The 23,743-nt window shown below is 40.6% G+C and overlaps 1 protein-coding gene and 1 long non-coding RNA gene across 12 annotated transcripts in view; one reads left to right on the top strand and one right to left on the bottom strand.

The window, feature by feature from the left end:
- The window catches only part of LOC138749443 (WD repeat-containing protein 72-like), a 249,326-nt gene that overhangs the window by 79,010 nt on the left and 146,573 nt on the right, over positions 1-23,743 (top strand). For all 11 annotated transcript variants that reach the window (XR_011348640.1, XM_069910776.1, XM_069910775.1 and 8 more), the window contains exons 12-13: positions 1,937-2,157; positions 3,634-3,829. Coding sequence is in view for 10 of the 11 variants with exons in the window: in XM_069910776.1 (XP_069766877.1) it covers positions 1,937-2,157; positions 3,634-3,829 (417 nt within the window). In the remaining variant the exon portion in view is untranslated. The remainder of the gene's footprint in view (positions 1-1,936; positions 2,158-3,633; positions 3,830-23,743) is intronic.
- LOC138749445 (uncharacterized) lies at positions 1,546-2,147 on the bottom strand. Its single transcript, XR_011348642.1, has 2 exons — positions 1,983-2,147; positions 1,546-1,684 (listed from the first exon to the last, which is right to left on the bottom strand). It is a non-coding gene; the product is annotated as an uncharacterized lncRNA (long non-coding RNA).

A 23,743-nucleotide genomic window follows, 5' to 3' on the forward strand; every position in this document is an offset into this window, starting at 1 on the left:
CAACTTAACCCCCTTCTAATTCTAAGTGCACGTGTATATAATGTGTATATTTTCAGGAAAGTTCTTTGATTCACAGTCCAATTTCACTTCTCACTCCTCCAAGTTCACTGGTATCAGGCAATTCTTTTTATGTACACAGAATTTAACATTGATGAATTTTCACCAGGCTCTGGTACTTAAGTGGTTACCACTCAGGAAGGTTCTTGTCAGTTTCAGAGAGAGATTCGTTGCTCATTGGACACACACAAACTGATTTACTTCCATCAGTCACTTCAGTGTCTTGCTGAAGAAACTTGCCCCATCAGGGTTTTCCAAATGATGATCTCTTCTTCCAGGTCACCACAGGGTTCTTGTTTCCTTTATTTCAGGTGAAACACTCTCGCCAACCATTTCCTCTTGTAAGGACCACAAGAGTTTCCACCAGGCTTCAAAATGGGGTTTAAACAAGCTGCCAGCTTCCAAAAGCCACTGCAGAACATGAATATCTCTCTCTCTCTCTCTCTCTCTCACTCTCTCTCTCTCTCTCTCTCTCTCTCTCTCTCCCTCTCCCCTCTCTCTCCCCTGTTGTTTTTTTTTCTATCTCTCTGCTTAGACTTTCTTAGAACAGCAAACTGACAGATTGTGGCACCAGACCCAATCTTCTGAGCCTGTTCTTCAGTTGCTCTCAAAGCAATAATCCATTTACACCTACTTTTGAAGTTCCTTAGCAAAGTATTTACAAAATAGTTTTTATTGTCTTTACAAAGGCTCTTGGAGCCTGGACTGTCTGGTTTGAACAAAGCTCTTACATTTTAAATGAGATCTGTTTTGTGAAGTGTTTGTTTGTGAGTGACCTACACTCTAACCCCCACAATCTATCTCCTTTAAAACATATTTATTTATAATATGTCCATCACAAGTCCTTGTGTGAAGGTGGCCTGAACTAACTTGGTCTAAACTATTTGGCTTCTGCAGCAGTAGTGTTTAATGAAGATGATTGGTTAATCCTGCCCTGAAATTTTGATGGTCAATAAAATCTTACTCCCTGCTTGGCTGGCTGTCAAAGTCATATAATAAATTTCTCTGAATATCTTGAAAGTGCAGAGATATTTAAAAGCTATTAACATTAAATCAATTTTTAAAAATCTGTAAAACAGATAAAACCTTACAGAAATTTTTTTTAGAAAAAGCCAAAATCAAAACATTTATAAGAGGAAAATTTCATTGTTTGCTTCATCTGTCTTCTTCCCTGCAGATTTGAAATTTTCATTGAAATCACTGGGGTCATGGATCCTGCGGCCAGATCCAAATGTGGATTCCACAGTTTAAATGCTCGGGGCAGTAACTGCCTAGTGTGCACAGTTAGATCTCATTCAGTGTCTAGTGTGTAGAACTTATATTATTTACTAACACATTTCAGGGTATCAATGGAATTCATTTATTTATTTATTTTTAATTTATGCTTATTTTATATTTTAAATAGGTGAAAATTTTTTTGCCATTTGCAGTTTCAATATTTTGATCTCTAACTGCAGAGCATGGGATCAAACAAACACAAGAGTCCAGTTAGATAATAGGGGTTGCCACAGCTAATAGAACTGTTGCTTCACACAGCTGCAGTAACTTTGGTTCAATCCCAATCTCTGGAGCTGTCCGTGTGGAGTTTGCACATTCTTCCACTGGAGCTGATGCTTGCTCCCACATCCTAAAGAAATGCAGGTTGGAAGGTTAATTGCCCACTGTAAATTTCCTCACTAAATTGCCCCTGGTGGACATCTATTTGGTCAAATCTGGGGGAGTTATTGGAAACGTGCAGAGAATACAAATTGCACTAGTGTAGCATGCATTTAAATGGGTGCTTGATGGTCTGCACGGATTCAACAGGGCAAAGGGCTTGTTTCCAAACTATATGACTATGTCTCGATGACTCTTTGTTTAAGAATGTTTGTTCTCTCAGCCTGGTTACCCCACAGGATTCTGGTGGGACACTGTGGTCGAGTTACCTGCCTTCTCTATCCACACAGTAAATCTGCAACCTTTGACCCCAGCTGGTTGGTCTCGGGAGACGAGGAATCATATGTGATCTTTTGGGATATGTTCAAAGGAGAGGCTGTGCACAAATTTGTGCTGCATGCAGGCCCAGTTCTGAACCTGTCAGTGTGCCCAGATGAGTGCAATGTAAGTAATGTATGTTAATGAAAATTTGCCTGTTGAGTCCTCAGCTGCATTATGACATATTACAACAATAATAAACCATTGATTTAGTGATGAAAAAAAAACATGATATTGATGTTGATATAAAAATGTTATGTACTCAACATTTTCATTATTGTATTTAACGTTTTAATAGGTTCTAAATGGATGTAATGCATGCAGTAATGGGGTGTTTACAATCATTTCCTAGTTGAATTTACTTATTGAAGAAATGCACATCATTATACTTGCTGGCATAATGCCTAATGTAATAGGAGCTGTGTCCCACTGTAGGATTCTGCACAGGTTTACCTTTATATATGCATAACCCATAGGGCTTCCCTCCTCACCCTGCTCTTCACCACCGAGTCCTCACCCCCAGCTTCACTACCAAACTGAAACTAAGTCAATGCAGATTAATTTTATTATTATCTGACATTTCAGTCAGGGCACTGTAGGGGACCTCTAATTGGCAGCTCCTCATCTGGATCGAGGAAGAGAAGACCAGCATGCTTCCTGCTTCTAATTGTTCTCCAGCTGCCCCTGTTGAATGTGCAGGACAGGGTCATGCACCCTTGTGGTGACGAGAGCCTTACCGTCTCCAGTGTTGCAACTCACAATAAGGTTCAGTTTGAATCCTGAGGGATTGGAGGATGACCCAAGCTGATTCATGGAACCATGGCTAGCCAAGGCAATGATGCCTTTTAACAAATATGAGTGTTTTGCCCCAAGGCTGAGGTGCTTATCTAAAGGGATTCTCCTTTATTAACAAGGAATATGCATGAACTGAAACCAGGATCTCTCCTCTTTGTTGTTTTTGATCTAGTTTGTTTGCATCAGTAGATGGATATCACTGGTGAGCCAAGTGTTTTCCACCTGCTAATAGTCCCTAACTGAATAGAGTACAAGGATTTTTATGGGCATAGATAAAAGTCAATGGATGGTTGGCATAATGGCGCTCACAAAGCTTTTTACAGTGCCAGCAACCAGGATTTGAATCCTGCGCTGTCTGTATTGATTTTTTACGTCCTCCCCGTGTCTATGTAGGTTTCCCCGGGTGCTCTGGTTTCCTCCCACACTTCAAAGTGTACCGGAGTTGTAGGTCAATTGGGTGGCATGTACACATGGGCTGAAAGGACCTGCTACATCCCTGCTGTATGTCAAAATTTAAAAACATTGTTCTATTAAAATGTCCTTTCGCGAATTTAGTGTACCATTCATAACAATCCATGTGTTTTATAAGTCCTCATGATAGTGATACTTGGTTTTTATGCTAGTGTTATGGATATCATAGAAATTAAATCTTTCCAGCTTCTGTGCTTATGCCACCATATCAGTGCAACTGACAAATAACTTACTGTTCTCTTTCCAAATAATGTACAATATAATGCTTTGCATGTGAGATAAGGTTGTTTGCATTCTGTTGCTTTGCATTTAATGCCACCTATTTTCTTCCATTAGCCAGAGATGTACCAGGCTATTTGCTGTGTTTCAAATGATAACTCTGTGGCATTGCTGAGCCTTCATTGTCGAACATGTCTAATGCATGCAAGGAAGCATCTCTCCCCCGTGAAGATAATAAAATGGCGTCCAGCAGAAGACCTCCTGATAGTGGGATGCAAAGATGGAGCAGTTTATGTCTGGGACATTCAGACTGGTATGCAAATATTTCCCAAATGTTATTATTCACTTCACACATTCTCTAATCCAATGTTTATTTGAAATCAGAATTTATTGCCACGATCATGTCACAGAATTTGTTGTTTTGTAGCATCACAGTCCAATATTTCTATAAGCCACATTTCAAAATAAATTAGTTCAAGGGCAGCATGGTTGGGGAAGCAGTTAACACCCCACCTTTGCAGCACCCAAGATTGGGACCAGATCAGGGTTCGAATCCTGCGCTGTCTGTAAGGAGTTTATGTCTGCGTGGATTTTCTCTGGGGGCTCCGGTTTCTTCCCACTGTTCAAAATGCATGGTGGTTGTAGGTTAATTGGGTGACATTGGATCGTGGGCCGGAAGAGCTTGTTACCGTGCTGTATGTCAAAACATAAAATGTAAAAAGCTTGTTTTTCTTATGGACTGGTACAGCTGCAGGTCACACTGGGAATGGTATAATTGTGGAGGAGTTAACATGTAGTTGATTCCCTGTGCGTCCGAATGTTGGCGTTACGATGTGAAACATTGCCATAATGGAAACATAAAGATGCTGGGAACTAGATCTGCTCAATGAACAGATTAATATACTAGGCTCTGAATTAAACAGTATACATAATCTATCAAACTCCTTGTCCAATTTGAGTTTCATGTCCATGAGCATTTTGGTATTGGAAATTAGGAATGGAATTGAGACCCTGGTCAATACTTTAGAGCTCTATCACAGGGAAATTGAAATCTCAGGTGAAACATTTAGAGTTGAGAGTTTTTACCAGATTTTCATTTGCTTGCAATGTGCATCAAATGTACAGTTTGGGACAGTTTGAAGTTGGAGAGGAAGCTTTCCCAGGGCTCGGAAAATGTTTAATCCCCAACAAATGCTCACCCTTTCATCTTAACATACATATCTGAGCAGCATTTGTCTTTCAAGATGTGCCACAGTAGCAGATGCCAGAGGTGTTGGTGTAATCTCTTTAATTCAAGTGAAATAATCATTTTGCCATTCTGCACAATATTTATTTTATTTTATAAATTAGGATATAGAACATAGAATGGTACATGGCAGGAATAGATTCTTCAGCCCATATGTCTGCACCAGATATACATTCATATTGAACTAAAGCTCTGCTGATTGCACGTGATACATATCCCTCTGTTCACTGCATATACACGAGATTATTAAGAAGCCTAATGCAAACGTGTTTGCTTCCACCACTACTGTAAACAGCCCAGTCCGGTGGACTACCCTGCTCTGCATAACAAAACATGTTCCACACATCTCCGTTAAACTTCACTCCCCTCCTCACCTTAAAAAGTATTGCCCTCTTTTATGCGACATTTTTACCCTGGGAGGAAAATTCCGACCGTGTTCCCTTTCTGTGCTTCTCATAATCTCAGTACTCTGTTTCTGATGTCCAGAGAAAACCACTCAAGTTTGCCAATCTCTCTCCCCAGTTCATACCCTCTAATCCAGGCCATAGTTTGGCTACCCCTGCCCTTATTTGTCTGGCCAGAAATATTACACCACATCTCTTCCTTCAGTCAGTCATTCTCTTTCTGTCCATCATCCCCATTTGGAGTATATCTCCTAGATCGTTGAAGGACTCTACTGAATAATGCTGGAACACAAGTACAGGAATCACCTTGACCAGTTTTGGATACTCACTAGATTCATGCTTGTGCCTCATTGCCAGAATTTGTCCATAATGTGAATGACTGGCAACAATTCAATCCAGTTATTATGATTGAAGCTAAGCCTGATTGTCTCAACGGAGATCCTGCAAATGGTGGGCTATTTATAAATCAGAAGAGATTGTGGGATGAGGAGGATGTGGAATATGTTTTGTGGCTATTTTTACCAGGATTAGAAGGCAATGTCCTTTGGATATTAAAGTGGCACAGAGAGGATCACTGGAGTTTCCCTCCCCACCCCACCCCCCCCCCGAAAAAAAATTAACATGATCTACCAGGATCATTGTCTGAAGACAGGATGCAAAATTACTGAGGATCCCTTCCACCCTGCACACACCATCTTTCAGCTGCTCACATTAGGGAAGCGATACAGGAATATCGGGCCAGCAACACCAGACTGAGGAACAGCTTCTTTCCATGGAATGGTGAATGACCAAAGGAACTCCTTACAGTAACCATCAGAAACTCATATTCATGAAACAATACCATATATTTTGGCATACAGTATGTCGACCCTTAAAACACCCAAAAAACACTCAAAGAAACAAGGGTTGTCATGTATGCCAGATACAAAAAGAAGACCTTAAATTCTACTCAAAAAACTCTTTGATGTACATTCACCGTATAAGAGGACCCTTGAAGTATTTCCCCACCACTAGCGCCGCCGCTCCCCGCCACCTCCTCACTGCCGCCATAACCCACCCAGATCTTTTACAATTGTAGAACTTGTGGTTCCTGCTCCTGCCCAGGAGCCAGAGGTTCCTGTTCCTGCCCGGGAACTGGTGCTCTCCCCCCCCCCCACCCCCAAGCTGACATGTAGTTATGGTTCCTACACCAAGCACATTTGGGCAGTGAGGTGACTTCTTCAATGCGGACGGCACCGCACACAATGTTGAGAATGGAGTTGCTGACTCCGGCTGTAGCCAATGCTGAAGACTTGGACCCAGCACCATATGGCATAGTCCTGGCCAGAAGCAAAGATTTTTTTTACTGTAATTGTAATCACTTGCTTGCTTTATTTACAGATTTGTTTCTTAGTGATTGGGGGTTTTGTAACAAATTTGGGTTGTTGCTTGGAGGCCTGGATACCAGTCTCCGGCACGTTCCTTGCAGAAAATTGGCGGAGGGTGGGAGGGGGGTTATCTTATATGCCTGACATACGATAAAACCATGAAATTCAGGCTGAAAATGGGGACCTGTCTTATCTGAATGCCATCTTATACGCCAAAATGTATGGTATTTATTGATTTGTACATACGAATATTTCTCCTGCGTGTATTATTTGTCTTTATATCTATTATATCTGGTTGTGTGTCTGCATGTTTTACACCGAGGTCCAGAAAACACTGTTTTGTCGGGTTGCATTGTGCAGACAGATGACAATAAACTTAACATCTGAGCTCCCATAACAATCGCATCAAAGTTATGACGCAGGACTACCAAGGAGCGTGTTTGGTTTGATTTTTTGAGAGCCATACTTGGATCATAAAAGACACACATGCAGCTCTGGTGTACATTGGAATGTAAGCCATCAAAAAAGATTATGAAATGGTGGCAATTATGCAGTTAGTAAAAGAGGCAAAAAGCTATAGACAGGTAGAGGATACCAATATACCAGTTGTGTAAGTAAGAAATGTTTTATGGCAAATGGATTTCAAGTCTGGAAAAGTGTAAAATGTATTTGGGAAGGGCAAACAAGTCAAAAATAAGCATTAATAATTGGGACACTGACAAGTGTAGAGCAACAGAATGTGTTGAAATACATATCCAGGGCTCCCTGAAAATGATAATACAGATGCATAAGGTGGTGAGAAATGCCAGAGGGAGTATTCAACTTTATTGGCCAAGATACAGAAACTACAGTATCAGGATGATGACGTTAGAACTTTGTAAAACATTAGATGGGCTCTGGATCTAGTTTAGAAGAGTGTTACGATCACTGCATGTTAGCAACAGAGATGGTGCAAGCAAGATTGACAAGGATGTTTCTAAAGCTGGAGAAGTTTAGTTATGAGGTATGAACATTCAAACCAATGAGGGAGAAAGAACGGGAGGACTTAATTGTATTATAAAATAATGAACAGTCTAAATTGAGCGAAGGAAATGAAGAACCAAGAGTGCATATATTAATAAATTAGTTTAATATTATTGAGAAATTGAGAAAACACGTTTTCAGCTAAAATGCATTGTTTAAAAGGTTTTGCTAGAAATAAAAACTCACATTTATGAAGTGTCTGGATGAGCTATTGATGTGGTGTCACTCGCAGGGATCTGGAGTGAGAGCTGTAAAATGGAATTTGTCTCAACAACTTTTTCAATCTTCAGAAACACGAAGGGTAGAATGGCCCCCTTAAGAGCCATACCTTTCTATTATTCTACTCAATGAGCGATGTCATTTTGTTCCTGTGATTGACAGTAGCAGCACATTAATTTCCTCTCTCCTGGTCAAATTTTGAAAAATAGTTCTCAACTTGTCTTCTCATTGAAGGGTCAATATCAGTGGTACTCAACCTTTTTCTTTCCACTCACACACCACTTTAAGTAATCCCTGTGCCATCAGTGCTCTGTGATTAGTAAGGGATTGCTTAAAGTGGTATGTGATTGGGAAGGTTGAGAATCACTGCTTTAGAGCCAATTGTTACTGAAATATTTTGCTTGAGAAAAATGGTCATTAGGCCATTTCCTTTGGAGTTATGAAAAACCGTGCACATCACGAGTCAATTAGGTATGATTAAAACAGTGGTTTTCAACCTTTTTCTTTACACCTACATACCATCTTAAGCAACCTCAGAGCACCGATGGCATAGAGAATACTTAAAGTGGTATGTGAGTGGAAAGAAAAAGGTTGAGAACCACTGGTCTATATAAAGCCATGAATTAAAATTTCAATCCTGAGATAAGCAACAGCGATGTCCAAATGAAGATTTTAACACATGAAAACTATGAAAGCCATCAGGATATGGAATGCTTTTGTCGTGTCGCTGTACTCCATTGTTTTTCAAGGATAAATACTTAAGTCAGTAACTGCTAAAAACCTGGTTGTTTATAGCCTTAAACACCACCTAGTGAAATATTTCATTTACTGCTTTTAAAAGAAGGGGTTGTGCCATTTCATGAGGGGCTGTTTTGCTGTACATCAAGGGGGAAGAATGTGGAATGCAAAATTACAGCAAAAAAATTATGGCAGGGTGTTAGATTAGGATAAAATGGAGCTCCACAGTGATACCACCGCAGAATGTTGATCTTCTAGTGTCCCATGATTACAATTGTGACATTCTGAAATCGCTTTTCAAAGTTCAAGCTTAATATCATCTGTGTGCACATAGACAATCCGACTAAATAACATTTCTCTGGAACACAGTGCACACACAGCCCACAGTACATAATAATCACACACATACATAAAGATATAATTTAAAATAAATATCAATTTTGCAACATCAACTTGGAGCCTTTATTGTAGGGAAAAGATCAGAAGGATCTTCATGACAGCTCTATCAACTCCAATTTCCATCAGGAAGTATGAAGGCATCGGAACTAAAGTGAACATGGAGCCGGTGGTTTGGAAGGAATGAAGAGAGTTCGAGAGGTGAAGTATTTAGGGGGAGAATTTCATACTTTGGGTCGAGCAGTGGTTCTCAATCTTTTTTCCCCCCACTCACTTACCAACTGAAGTAATCCCTTCCTAACCACAGAGCATCTATGGTGTGTGAATAGGGAAAAAAAGGGTTGAGAACCACTGGAGGAGAGGGTGCAGAAGAGATTTACCAGGATGTTGCCTGGTTTTGATAATATGACTTGTGAGGCAAGGTTAGCAGAACTCGGGCTTTTCACTTTGAAGAGAAGAATTATTAGATGTGACTTAATAGAGGTCTACGAGATTATGAGAGAAATACATAAGGTAGACAGCCAGCATCTTTTTTCCAGGTGGGAGCAGCAAACACCAGAGAACCTCTGAACAAAGAAAAGGGAGGAAGCTGGAGGGGAGATATCAAGGGCAAGTTTGGTACACAGAGTTGAGGGTGCCTGGAATGCCTTGCCAGGGGTGGTGGTGGAGGCTGGAACAATAAAGGCATTTAAGAGATAGGCACATAGATGCAAGAAAAATTGAGGTTTAATAGGGAGGGTTAGGTCAGCACAATATCATGGGCTGAAGGGCCTGTACTGTATATTCTATGAAGATGTGATCATCAAGGTAGGAAAGATCAGAATCAGTGACACTCAGCAGTATTAAACTGGAAAAATTCTCAAGTTTTATTATAGTGTGTGGCAAATGCCAAGTGGCTCCAGAATCATGAATGACAGCCTATACCAAGTTGCAGAACACTGGAAATATTGTGTGGGTTTCATCTCAGTTTACCTGACACCTAATGTGACAGGCTGACTTCTGACTGTCACATTAGTCACGTCTCCAGAATGGAGGACCATCGCCTTCCCAAGATCGTATTATATGGCGAGCTCTCCACTGGCCACCGTGACAGAGGTGCACCAAAGAAAAGGTACAAGGACTGCCTAAAGAAATCTCTTGGTGCCTGCCACATTGACCACCGCCAGTGGGCTGATAACGCCTCAAACCGTGCATCTTGGCGCCTCACAGTTTGGCGGGCAGCAGCCTCCTTTGAAGAAGACCGCAGAGCCCACCTCACTGACAAAAGGCAAAGGAGGAAAAACCCAACACCCAACCCCAACCAACCAATTTTCCCTTGCAACCGCTGCAATCGTGTCTGCCTGTCCCGCATCGGACTGGTCAGCCACAAACGAGCCTGCAGCTGACGTGGACTTTTTTACCCCCTCCATAAATCTTCGTCCGCGAAGCCAAGCCAAAGAAGAATGTGACAAATCAGCTAAATCGTCAAAGTAGAGAATTTAGCAGTGATGAAAATAAAATAGATGTAAATATAAAGGTGAAACCTCAGCATCCTACTCATAGCTCACTCATTGTGCATCTTTTATCCACAATTCCTCATCTCTGGCTTTTGAATTGAATATTATTTGGAACACTCCCTCTGGAGTAAATGTTATCACCTCCTTGCCTCTGACACTGTCAGTCATCAGAAGGAACTACTGGAAACTGTCAGCCCGAAGCTCAATTCATTTCTCCAAATCAGGATGGACTTCCCTGATCCGCGAACCTTCCACCATCTGTCAATAACTTAAATTATGGTCAAACACACATTTTTGCTCCATAACCAGGTCAATAGCATTGTGCATCCAAGGGCTTTTTACAGTAATGTTTATCTGGTTGGATGAAATGAACTGTTTCTTTCGTCACAGATGCTGACTGAACATCTGAGTGTTTCCAGCATTTTTTGTTGCCCGTTCAGATTTACAACATTCCCCAATTTGTGTCATCTGTGTTAAAAAAACTTTTTTTTAAATTGCCTGCCTTGTCACTCTGTTGATCACTGCAAACTAAATTGTTTGTTAGAGACCGAATATTAGTGAAAATAATTTGTAAGAACAGATGTTTGGCTATGAATTACACAAGCCTGCTGGAAAGGCAGATCAGGCAGCATCAGTAGGATATAAAGGGTAAGTAACCTTAAGTGTCTGGGCTCTTCATCAGCCCACACCTGAAACATTGGTTGCCCTTTACTTCCTCTGGATGCTGAGTTTATCCAGCATGTTCGTGCATAGCAACCAACCACAGTATCTGCAGACTCTCTTGTTTCACCCCTGACCCTGTCATCTATGGCACATTTGGCGAAACAGTTGGCACAATGCTATTGCAGTGCCAGCTGCCCTGGTTTTGAATCCAGCGCTGTCTGTAAGGAGTTTTTATGGTCTCCCCCTGTCTGCATGGGTTTCCTCCGGGTGCTCCGGTTTCCTCCCACCCTTCAAAATATATGGGGTTGTTGGTCAGTTGGGTTTAAATGGGCTCGTGAGCTGGATGGACCTGTTACTGTGCTGTCTGTTATATTTTAATTTTTTTTAATTAAAATTTAAAATGTTTGTCTTTTGAATTCCTTTTAGAAATCTTAGGAAGGCAAGGCTCCACATAATTGCAGGTGTTTTTGTTTCTCCATTGACCCCCAAACCAATCTTGTATTGTCTCATAGACCTCTCAAACATATATGGGGTTCAAAATTCCAAGATCTGTGACGTCCATGAGAAATATGAAGCAATTGGGGCTCATTGGATGGTGGGAGATTTGCCACTTCACTAAATGGAGAAATTAGGAGAACATTGATTAACACAACTGCTGATTTGTCTGTAATGTGCTGGTAAACCTTGGTGTCAGACCCGCCGCCCTCTTCCCGTGTCCTGTTCTTGTGAGCATTCACACTGTCAGATGCAGACTGAAATGGTGTGAAGGGGGTAAGTTGTGCACGTGTATAAGGTGATCTTGTTCAGCTGCCTTTATGATTGATGAAAGGGATTGCAGAAGGTGGAAATTATTGCAGCAAATGATGATATACTTTTCGTGAATCTCAGTGGCCATGTGGGTTAGCCCTGATTCTTTTGTTCTTTGTTGCTGGTTTAGCAAATGCAGTTTAAATTAAGATGTTGAGGGGTGAAAAAAAATGCCTCAGGAAGGGACCAGGTACAGGAGTGCATTAGCGGCTAGATCTAATCAATAGAAGTGTCAAGCCTAAATGTTACACAAGGTCACACTAAGCCTAAGTGAGGTCTATGAAAGAATGAATTTGCCCTCTCTGCTGATCATTAGTTTAGCTGTATGACAAGCATTCGAGGTCAGTGCACTGTAATACTCTGTTATAATTTAGTGCATATGTCAATGCATTTTGGACTTCTCTAACTTTCATTACTTTGGCATTTGAAACAGGGGTTTGGGCATTAAGACCAATTCCTCATTCCAATCACAAAGTGCTGTTTTAGAACAAGGATAGCCTGCCAGTACAGAGAAGTGTTTAATATATAAAAGTTATATCTATACACACACACACACACACACACACACACACACACACACACACACACACACACACACACACACACACACACACACACACACACACACACACACACACACACACACATTCCACTTTGTTGATGCTTTGCACAGAAGGGCTGGAGAAAATCAGCAGATTTATGAAGGACTCAGGCTCATAATGTTGGCTACCCTTTGCTTCCTGTAGATGCTGTGTAACCTGCGAGTTTCTCCAGCACGTCTGTGTATTGCACTACAATCCCAGAGACTGCAGACATTCCTGTTTAACTCCACCTCGTTCATGAGTCCTAGAACAATAGAATACTACAGCAAGGAAACAAGCCCCTTTGGCCCTTCTAGTGTGTGCTGAACCATTTTTTTTGTCAAGTCCCACTGACCTGCACCTAGGTCCATAGCTCCCCATACCTCTCCCATCCATGTACCTGTCCAAATTCTTCTTAAATGTTAAATCTGAGCCTGCCTTTGGCACTGAATTAGAATTTAACATGAATTTAACATGGTGAGAATTACACCAAAGCCATTTTAAGTTCAGCTGATGATTTTGCTGGTTATCCTTGACTCAAAAACTAGAATGAATCACATGCACCTGTATCTTTCTGACAAAAAGGGTCAGGTTTTTCTTCTTAGAACCAATAGAACATTACTGCACAGAAGCAGGCCCTTCTAGTCCATGCTGGACTATTCTCTCTTGTTCCACTGACCTGGACCCCGACCATAGCCTTCCATAACTTGTCCCATCCATGTACCTGTCCTAGTTCTTCTTTAATGTTAAATCTGAGCCCGCATTCATCACCTCAGCTGACCGCTTGTTTCACACTCCCACCAATCTCTGTGTGAAGAAGTTTCCCCCTAAACTTCTCCCCTTTCACTCTTAACCCATGTTTGTATCTCACCGAACCTCAGTGGAAAAAGCCTATCTACATTTACTCTGTCTATCCCCCCCCTCATAATTTTAAATACCTCCATCAAATCTCCCCTCATTCTTCTACAGTCCAGGGAATAAAGTCCTAACCTGTTTAACCTTTCCCTGTAACTCAATGCCTGAAATCTGGGCAACATCCAAGTAAATCTCTGCACTCTTTCTATCTTATTGATTTTTTTCTGCAGTTGGGTGACCAAAACTGTACACAATACTCCAAATTTGGCCTCACCAATGCCTTGTACACCTTTACCATAACTTCTATAACATATACAACTTACCATGCCTTCTTTGACACATGCTCCCAAAGTATGAGGGGTCTTGCCTGCGGGAAAAAAAAATCTGATTTTCAGTTTAGCAAATGGGAAATATTGATGGACAATAATAGGTCTGATTTCAGTCCAACGCTATCAACCTTAAATATTCTCAGGTTACATGCCAGGCCTTAAGGACAACATATATTTCCGAATGGGTAGAAGTCCATTTGCACCAATTGAGCCCATAGTGACACACAGAGCACTCCCATTAATCTTTCCTGTAACCTAGTCTCCCCACACTTCCATCAACTCCGCTTCTCACCTGAATGGAAGGAGAAATTTAGATGTCCAACTGACCTGCCCACCCAAATGCCTTAGGAATGTGTGCAGAACCCAGAATACTTAAGGGAAATGTCAGGAATGATATTTTGGGATAATTCTACAATCTTATTTTTATTTCTTTTCAGTTGACAGGTAAACAGGACATTTTCTTTCCATCGTTCTTAATTCTAGAAAAATTACAGTCTTCAAATAAATCAGTATACCCATCATTATTTGACTAACTATAAAACATGCTGACCATCTCATAAGCTATTGAAGGAATCAGGCTTGATTTTTGATGGGCTGTATTGGGTTGTGCGCGAGCGCAGCGAAAAGACTTGAGAGCTTGAGTAACACACTGCGCTGCAGCCTTTAAAGTTGTGTCTGACCCACCCCTCACGTTCTGGAGCTTGGGTCACACTGATGCAGCCGCACACACACTCTTCTGGTCTGGACCAAAAGAGAAGGTCCTGCGACACCATCTTTGCCGTGGCTGCCCTGCTGACCACGCGTAACAAGCGGGGCCGGTTCGCCGTTACAACTATGTGCGCCGCCACAGGGTAGCGATTTTTAGATTAAAAACGTACAGTAAATGCAGGAGGAACTCAGTAGCTTCACAGCATCCATAGGAGGTAAAGATATATTACTGGTGTTGCAAGCCCGAGCCCTTCTTCGTATTTTTTTTTGCTTATACCTTGAAGAAAGGCTCAGGCCTGAAACATCGATAACATCTCTTGACCTCCTGTGGATTCTGTGAGGTCTTTCTCCAGCTCTTACTGTCTTTTTACTACAATCACAGCATCTGCAAACTCTTGTGTTCCACTACAATTTTTTTTATTGAACAATTTTTCAGGCTTTCATCAAGGAGTAGGAAGACTCCTGTCCTATTTGTTTAATCCCTTCAATTACGGAATTGTTGGTATGTTTGCCGACCTGACCATCACTACAATAGTTAAGGAATTTGTTCTCTTCACGAGTAAGAATTCTGAAGTTCTTAAGTAAATAGTTTTCTATCACAACACAATAGTTTAAAATGAAGCACAGTCTTTTTTGTGAAAAGTTTGAGACCGTTGTATGTCATGAAAGTTTTTCAGAAGAATGATTATTATTTTCTTGGTGATTGAATCTCATACGGTATGTCTTAGTCTCACTCATTTTGTTAGTAACATCCAATGAATCAGAGGGAAAATGCAACACCTCTGACAGTCTAGAACCCGATCCTTATGACATCAAGCCGTGCTATGTAGTTCCAAAGGAAATTATTTGCAAAGTGATGGGGTAGTGGAGGAGAGGGATGAGCTAGCATAGAGTCCACAAGCTTAATGGCCTTCCGTCATTCCTTCCAGCCTCCATTTCACAATTATGCATGAATTCATCTGGTGCAGTAACAAGACAGTGTACAAATGATACAGAGGCAGAGAGCAAACTGCTGCATCATGTAAGAATGTTGGTACATCTGCACATAGTACTTGTGCCTAATGAAGGATGGAAGAAGACATTCAGCATATTGTGTCTCCACTAGCTAGTCCCACTCCCCTACTTTTCCCATCGCCCTGTATATATTTTCCATTTTAATCAAAAAAACCACATAGCACAGCCCAGCATCGTAAGAAGTGGGTACTCAACTGTCAGAGGTGTTGCATATCAAAGAAATGTCAAGCCGTTACTGTCTTCCAGCTGGCTCAATGGATGTCAATAACAAGCGAGGAGTTCACTTCCTCTGACACCCACTAAAGCAGATGAACTAATCATCCTTCTCCTTGCATGCTGACTGCAAAAAAAAACATTGCTCTTCAAGATAATTTGTAGTGAAGCACCTGAGATATTTCTGAAAGATGTGACAGGATAGAACACCCACGCAAGTTTCTCTTTCTATATCGTTTCATGTCCAGGTAACCTGGAATCCAGACCAATGGTGCAACTCATAATCAACTTTCTTGGTATATTTGAGGGTAATTAAATAGAAATGGTGACTAATACACCAATATATTTTGAACACTGGTCTTTTTCATTTAATAAAATTTAAGGGGGTCGCAGTTCTTGCATCACTGTAACGACCCGGGTTAAAAATCTGCCACTGTCTCTCTGTAAGGAGTTTGCATGTTTTCCCCATGTTCATGTGGGTTTTCTCTGGGTGCTTCAGTTTCATCCCACCCTCCAAAATGTACAGGGGTTGTACATTAATTGGGTTATTTGGGCGTCACAGGCTCGTAGGATGGAGGGCCTTGTTATCGTGATGTATGTCAAAAATTAATAAATTAAGATTTATGAAATTAAGGATTCATTTTCTCACAACCCCTTTCAAATTAATGTATCTCCATGTTTGTTCACATTTTATCAAACATGAATCAATGAAATTGTTGCAACATTATAAATTAGAATGAACACAGCTTCAATACCTGAACTGATTTTCTTTTTCCAATACTGACGTAAAGTTTTTTAGAAGAAGAGGTGCACGTATTTAGAAGACAAAGGAGGGTTTTTTTTTCTAAAAAACCAAGCGGACACAAGTGGTACATGCTGACCCTTTCTTTATTTTTCAATCTTTTTATTGAATATACAATAAACAATGGATGGAGAGAATAAGGATACATAATTAAAAAAGATCACAATATACAACAATCAGTACATCATCTCCCCGTACTCAATGAAAAAAAGCAAAAAAAATTCACATTATGCTAAAACCCCTTGTACTAATCTAATGAAGAAGAGAAAAAAAAACTGGAAAGCCTTTGATCAGCATTCATCCAACATAAAAAGCCTGGTCCTCATCCAAAAGAGAAACTTAATGGTCTCAGGAAGGGACAATAAATCAAAGAAAATGTTAGAGATTATAGCATACGAAAATATTATATGAATCAGAACTAAATGTCTTCAAATTTAACAGAAGGATCAAAAGTAGCACTTCTAATTTTCTCTGTTCAAACAGGCCAAGGTTTTGAGAAAACTATTGAACTGGAGAAGGCCAAGTGGGGTCCTTCGGTACATTGCGACTCATGGTACCCCTTTTTTTTCAAATAGCTCCTACCGTGATATCGTTAGCAAATTTGTAAATGCCGTTCTCATACTGTAGGTGTAAAGTGGGGAGCGAAGCACACAGCCCTGTGGCAGACCGTCGCTGAAAGGTTTTTCCTTGACCTACCATTTCACCCTACTGGCCTCTGTATTCAGCATATCATCTGACAACATTTCTGTCAGCTACAGCTATAACCCATCACCAGCCATATCTATCCCTCACCACCCCTTTCTGCCCTTTGCAAGGATCACTCCTTCCACAACTCACTTGTCCATTCATCTCTCCCACCCGCCTCTCCAGGAACCCTAGTATTTCCCCGAAATCCCAGCAGGCACAACACGTGCTCTGATATCTTCTGTCTCACCCACCGTCCAGCTACCGAGCACAGCTCTTGCAAAGATTCATGGGCACCTCTGTCAATCTCATCTTCAGTATTCGGTGGTCCTGAAAAACAAAATTAACAGCAAATGGTGGAAACCTGAGGGGAAAGAATGAAAATGCTGGAAACACACAGCAAGTCAGGCAGCATCTGTGGAAAGAGAAGCCAGGTTAATGTTTCAGGTCTGTCAGAGCTGGAGTTCAATGAAGGATCTTTGCCCCGAACTTTAACTGTATTTTCTTTTCCACAGATGCGACCTGCCCTGCTAAATGTTTCCAGCATTTCCTTTTACTGACACCTCAATTCATGGGCATTTATAGACATGCTGCGTTTTGGCATGTTAGTGCTAATACTTTATGTGGACAAATAAAAGAAATAGGTTCCAGCCTGTTTTATATCAGGCATCACGTGCATTTTCAAAATGGATGGTGTTGCAACGCAGGGATCTTCATACTGAAAAATTTACATTTCCAAGTAGGGTATCCGTTTCCGACCTGAAAGCATCTTGAACTGTTTATCAAGATTGAGTACAGAGAGTTATTTGTGCAAATTCTCCTTGATGATTTTCTATCCCCATCCAATTAAGAAGTGTGACATCTTGTAATGTAACCAGTTACATTAGTCAATACCAGTGCTTGATTTATTGCCTGTTCCTGTATGCTCTGAGCAGTGAAATCTACTTCTCGGGGATTTTAACACGGATGTTATCTGTTGTGCACTTATGTTCCTGAAACTGATGCAAGTCATATTAGTTGCTTAACATTTAATTAATTTCGCAGCAGAATTATATTTTATGTGAGACCTTCAGGAATATTTTTAATTAAAAAATCTAAGGAGATGTCAGGGGTGGTCATAATACAAATGATGGATGTTTCACGAGTGATGCCGACCAGATAACTCATGAGTGACAAAGTCGCAGTAAATAATGACTGCCTAGGAGTAGAGATATTTAAGTGCCAGGGCAACTGTGGTATCTTGTGTTTGCAACACTCAGCTTTCAGGTTAAAAATAGAGATTGGAGGAATAACTTCACTTCCAGAAAATTAGTTGTGACTTTGTGATGTCAGTGCTGTGGGACAGACTTTCCAAATATTATGACCCCTTGTAAAGAATGTGGAACTCACTGTTACCAGAAATGGTTAAGGTTATAAGGGAGGAGGTGATGCAGGGAGGGAGCAAAGATAGGTTGCTAGGATGTGAAGTAAAAACACCAAAATGCTGGATGAACTCAGTCAGTCTTTCAGTGTCCAGAGGAGATAAAGATATATTGCCGACGTTTCAGGCCTGAGGCCTTCTTTAAGAAATAAGCCAAAAGCAAGAAATCTCAGATTTCAGACAATGCTGGCTGGGGGGAGGAATCCAGACCAGCAAAAGTTGTTAATTGGATATGAATTGGGGAGAGATGAGAATTAATTATGCCTGTGCAAAAGGAGACCGGGAAAAGGGAGAGACAGAGCTGGGGGAAGGCAACGAGGGAAGAAGTGAGGGTGGGGTGGTAAATGAAAGCCAGAGAAGTTGATATTAATGCTATCTGTTTGGATGGTGCCCAGTCAGAAGATAAGGTGTTGCTTCTCCTATTTTCAGAGACCACGGACAGACATGTCAGCAAGTGGAATGGGATGGGGAATTAAAATGGATAGCTGCTGGGAGATCCACATTATTGTGTTAGACAGAGCTGAGGTACTCATCAAACTGATTTCCCAGTCCATTGTCCATTGAGTAGAAGCACACTGGAGTGGTACATTGTTTATATAATTTTCCTCTGGTAAATTAAAACTCCTTGAAATAAAATCTGCAATTTTATCATGTGAATTAGAACAGCAATTTTCTGCCTGGACAGTCGCATGGGAAATAGACATTGCAAACATTTGAAGTAGTATTATTTGCTCATATTTAAGGAACACATTAAATGTATATACTGCACAGTAAAATCCCGAGTATCCAGCACCTATGGGGATTGGTGGATGACAGATAAGTGTCTTTGCCAGTTGCTTGAGATTATTTGTTGCATAGATTGGTGAACTAACCGCTGGAGGAGCCAATTTTAAACTTTCACATTTTTTTATCTATTTATTTTCTGTGGATTTTTTTGTTTTGATCAGTTGCTTGAGGCTGCCCATTGCCTGTATCCAGATAATGGGGATTTTACTGTATCTTTTTTTTTCAAATACTTGATTTAAAATTTAAAAATCCATGATACATGAAGTTAATAAACACAATACAAAATATATAATATTAGTAAGTATACATGGCATATAACAGAAAAAAATCTTTCTTTTGATTTGCCTTTACAAATACCATTAAATATGTGTGGTTTAGATGTGGTAGCAAATGCATTTGATACAGGTTGAGAGAGCTGAAATTACATTTTTAGATGGCCTGCTGGATCTTCGTAAAAACATTAATATTGCTAAGTGCCCAGGGCCAAACGTGATATACCCCAGATCGCTGTGGGAAGCAAGGGAAGAGATAGCTGGAGCAGTGGCAATGATCTTTGAATTCTCTTTGGCTACAGGGGAGATGATGGAGGATTGGAGAATGGTGAATGTTTAAAAAAAGTAATAGGGAAAAAAGCTGGAAATTATATTTAGATCAGTGAGTCTTGCGTCAGTGGTGTGCAATCTATTGGAAAGAATTCTTAAGGATAGGATCTATGAGCATTTGGAGAAGAGCAGTCAACAGAAGGAAAGATCGTGCCTCACGAGCCTAAATGTGTTTTTTTGAGAAGCAACAAAAGAAATCGATGAGAGTAGGGTGGTAAATGTGGGCTATATGGATTTTAATAAGGCATTTGACAAGGTACCCATGAGAGACTCATTCAGAAAGTCAAGGGGCATGAGATCAAAGGAACCTTGGCTGTGTGGATAAAAAAAATGGCTTGCATGTAGAAAGCAGAGAATAGTAGTGGAAGGAAAATATTCTGCCTCGAGGTCAGTAACCAGTAGAGTTCCACAGGGATCTGTTCCTGGATCCCTGGTCTTTGTAATTTTTATAAATGTACTGGAAGGATGGGTCAGTAATTTTGCAGATGATACGAAGGTTGGAGGATTTGTGGATAGTGCTGAAGGTTGTCGTAGGTTACAATAGGATATAGACAGGATGCAGAGTTGGGCAGAAATGTGGAAGATGTAGTTCAATCCGGATAAATGGGAGGTAAATGGAAATACAAACCAGAAGGCAGAGTACAGGGTTAATGATTGGCTACTTAAGAGTGTGGGTGAACAGAGAGACCTTGGGGGTCCAAATCCATTCATCCCTTAAGGTCGCTATGCAGGTTGATAGGATAATTAAGAAGGCTTCTAGGATGTTGGGCTTCATTAATAGGAGGATTGAGTTCAAGAGTCAAAAGAACATGTTACAACTCTACAAATCTCTGGTGAGACACTTACAGTATTGTGTTCAGTTCTGTTCATGTCATTAAAGAAAAGATGTGGAAGCTATGGAGAGGGTAACCTTAGAAGATCTTCCTTCAGCTCTTCATCATCCGACATATCACACACCGAGCAGTTCAGTTTATACAAATGTTTATTACAAATTCTAAAGCTGATTTCAAACTACAATATGCAAGCCCTTCCCAATTACACTTATCATGCACAAAATCAGTGAACCGGTGCGGACTCGAAAGGCCAACATGGCCTGTTTCCACTCCGTAAATGGTTATATGGTTATTTGGTGCAGAGGAGATTTACTAGGATGTTGGCTGGATTGGAAAATAAGTTTTATGAGGCAAGTTTACTTTCTCTTTGTAGCAAAGAAGGATGAGAAGAGAATTAATAGAGGTCTACAAGATTATGAGAGGCATTGATAAGGTGGACAGCCAGCACCTATTTCCCATGTCAGGAAAAGCAAACACAGAGGACATAATGTACAAAGTGAAGGGAGGGAAGTTTAAGGGAGACATCAGGGTAAGTTTTTTTTTCGCAGAGAGTTATGGGTGCCTGGAATGCCTTGCCAGAGATGGTGATGGAGGCTGAAACATTAGGGTCATTTAAGAGACTCTTGGACAGGCACATAGATGGAAGAAGAATAGAGGGTTACAGGTAGGGAGGGTTTAGAACAGTTTTTAAGGAATATATAGATTGGCACAACATCAAGGGCTGAAGGGCCTGTACTGTGCTATAGTGTTCTATGTTCCATGAGCTCCACAGTCAGGTTGCCAGCTTGATTTCCTAACACACTATCGATGCTATATTGACATGAAGCAGTTTTAACAAATGCCCTGTGAACCTTAAAATACCATTAATGTGTGTTCAACTTTAACCTACTGAATACAAAGTGCACCATTAGTTTCAGGGATCATTTTCTTTTCCACCACTTGGATTAATTATTGGTAAATTCTGCTGACAGATATTTGCTGCTCTCTCAAAGATGCGTTTAAGTTGTGGAGAGATGTAGATTATCCTGTTGAACGCTGTACTGCTGAAGTATGATTTAAAGGATAGCCTTGTGATGCTTAAATATCAGTGATTTACACTTTTCGTGGCTTGTACAACCTTTGTGCGTGGAGGGCTGAATTTAGACAGGAGCAGAAGATTCCATGTGCATGGACGCCCAGTTGGCCTAGTGGTTAGTGCAATGCCTTTACTGTACCAGTGATCGGGACTGGACCGGGATTTGAGTCCCACATTGTAAGGAGTTTGCACGTCCTTCACATGTGTGTCTGGTTTCCTCCCACCGTTCAAAACATATGGGAGGTGTTGGTTAATTAGGTGTGAATTGGGCAGCACGGACTCGTGGGCCGAAATGGCCTGTTACAGTGCTGTACGTCTACATTTAAAATTTAAATGATGTGTCAGTGCACAGGGGCCCGAGGCATGCACAATGATATTATAGTTTCCACACAGAGAATGGTTGGTAGAACAAAATACCAGAGAAGGTAGCGCAGCCAGGTATAATTAGTGTTTTAAAAACATATGGACAGGTGCATAGATAGGAAATGTATAAAAGATGTGGACCAAATGCAGGAACATTGGATTAAAGTGGGTGGATTTCATGGTTGGTATGGATGACTCAAGCTGTCGGGCCTGTTTCCAGCTGTCAGACTTGTTTCTAGCCATTAAATTATTCCAGCGATTCTCTGAAGTAGCATAAACATAAATGCAGAAGATGACATGGCAACATTTTATTGCATTATGGGACTTGTGAGTTCATTGCAGAAGATATTAAGCAGAAGCATATTTCAGTGCTAGTTGAAGGAGGTGACATTTGCCTGAGCCTCTACCAGAGTCCAAGGCATTAAACCTGCCGAGGTAGCCACTGTCTTTAAATTACCATTGTTATTGATTGCTCCATTCTCACCGTCTCACCAGCGATGCCATTTGCCCTAATTTCCTCAAACATCAATGCTCTTAGGACCCACTCTTCTTATTCGCCACCCACCATCTGCACAACTCTTCTATCTAATCCCACCCCCTTGGAAGACTTACAATTCTTTTCCATCCTGCACAAAGGTTGGCAATGACTGTTGTAGAGCCTTCTATACAGCATGGTCCCAGATAAGTATTGCTGATGTATGGTGAGAAGTAAATCAGGCAGAAAGTAGACAAGTTTAAAGTTCAGCACTTCCAGGCTCAAGAAAAATTTCTTTTCCAACAGCTGTCAGCCTTGTGAACCTCTCCATACTTCCCTGGACCGCCAAGATATCTGCACTTTTGAAAAATAAAAATTTTCTTGCATTAACTGCATCTTTGAATATTTATCTAACTCTCCTTTTCTACTTTTTCTTTTGTAATTCTTCATTTATCGCACTATGAACCATATCAACTAATATATTTACAGATGCATCTCTTTAAATATTCACAGTGACATTTTCTTTTTTTTTCCCCCTTCCAACCCCCCTCCAAAAACAGTAAATATTGGACATATAAAATACAATAAAACAATATCTTTATAGAAAAGGAATACAAACAAAAAAGACGAATCATCTTCTTATACACATTAAATCTGATCGTGTTTATCTTATCGTTTTAGATGGTGGTGGTCCGAGGCCTGCTTTTTCTGTTATGTTCCATATATAGTTCCCAGGTTTTTTCAAACATTGTAACTTTGTCTTTTAAATTATATGTGATTTTTTTTCCCAATGTATACACTTAAACTTGGTTATATATTTCAATAATGTTTAAAGTCATATAGTCCAATGTGGCCATCTTACATCTTTATTTTCACTTCTTTTCCACCTCTTCACCACCTCCACCCCCTTTTTTTCCATTACTCTTTTTTAAGTTTTCCTTTTTAATCTTAATATATGACAATGCACTTAAGACATGAAATACCCCAACAATCCGCACAAGCAATAACCCTTTAACCCCAAATGAACCTCCACTCCTTGGATTGCCCCTTGTCCCTTGACGGCAACCACAACTCCCCTTTCCATTTGGTTTGCGAACTTACTCACAAGCATCAACCGATTTCACAGTG

The sequence above is a fragment of the Narcine bancroftii genome, chromosome 14 (assembly GCF_036971445.1).
Source record: "Narcine bancroftii isolate sNarBan1 chromosome 14, sNarBan1.hap1, whole genome shotgun sequence".
NCBI lineage: Eukaryota > Metazoa > Chordata > Chondrichthyes > Torpediniformes > Narcinidae > Narcine > Narcine bancroftii.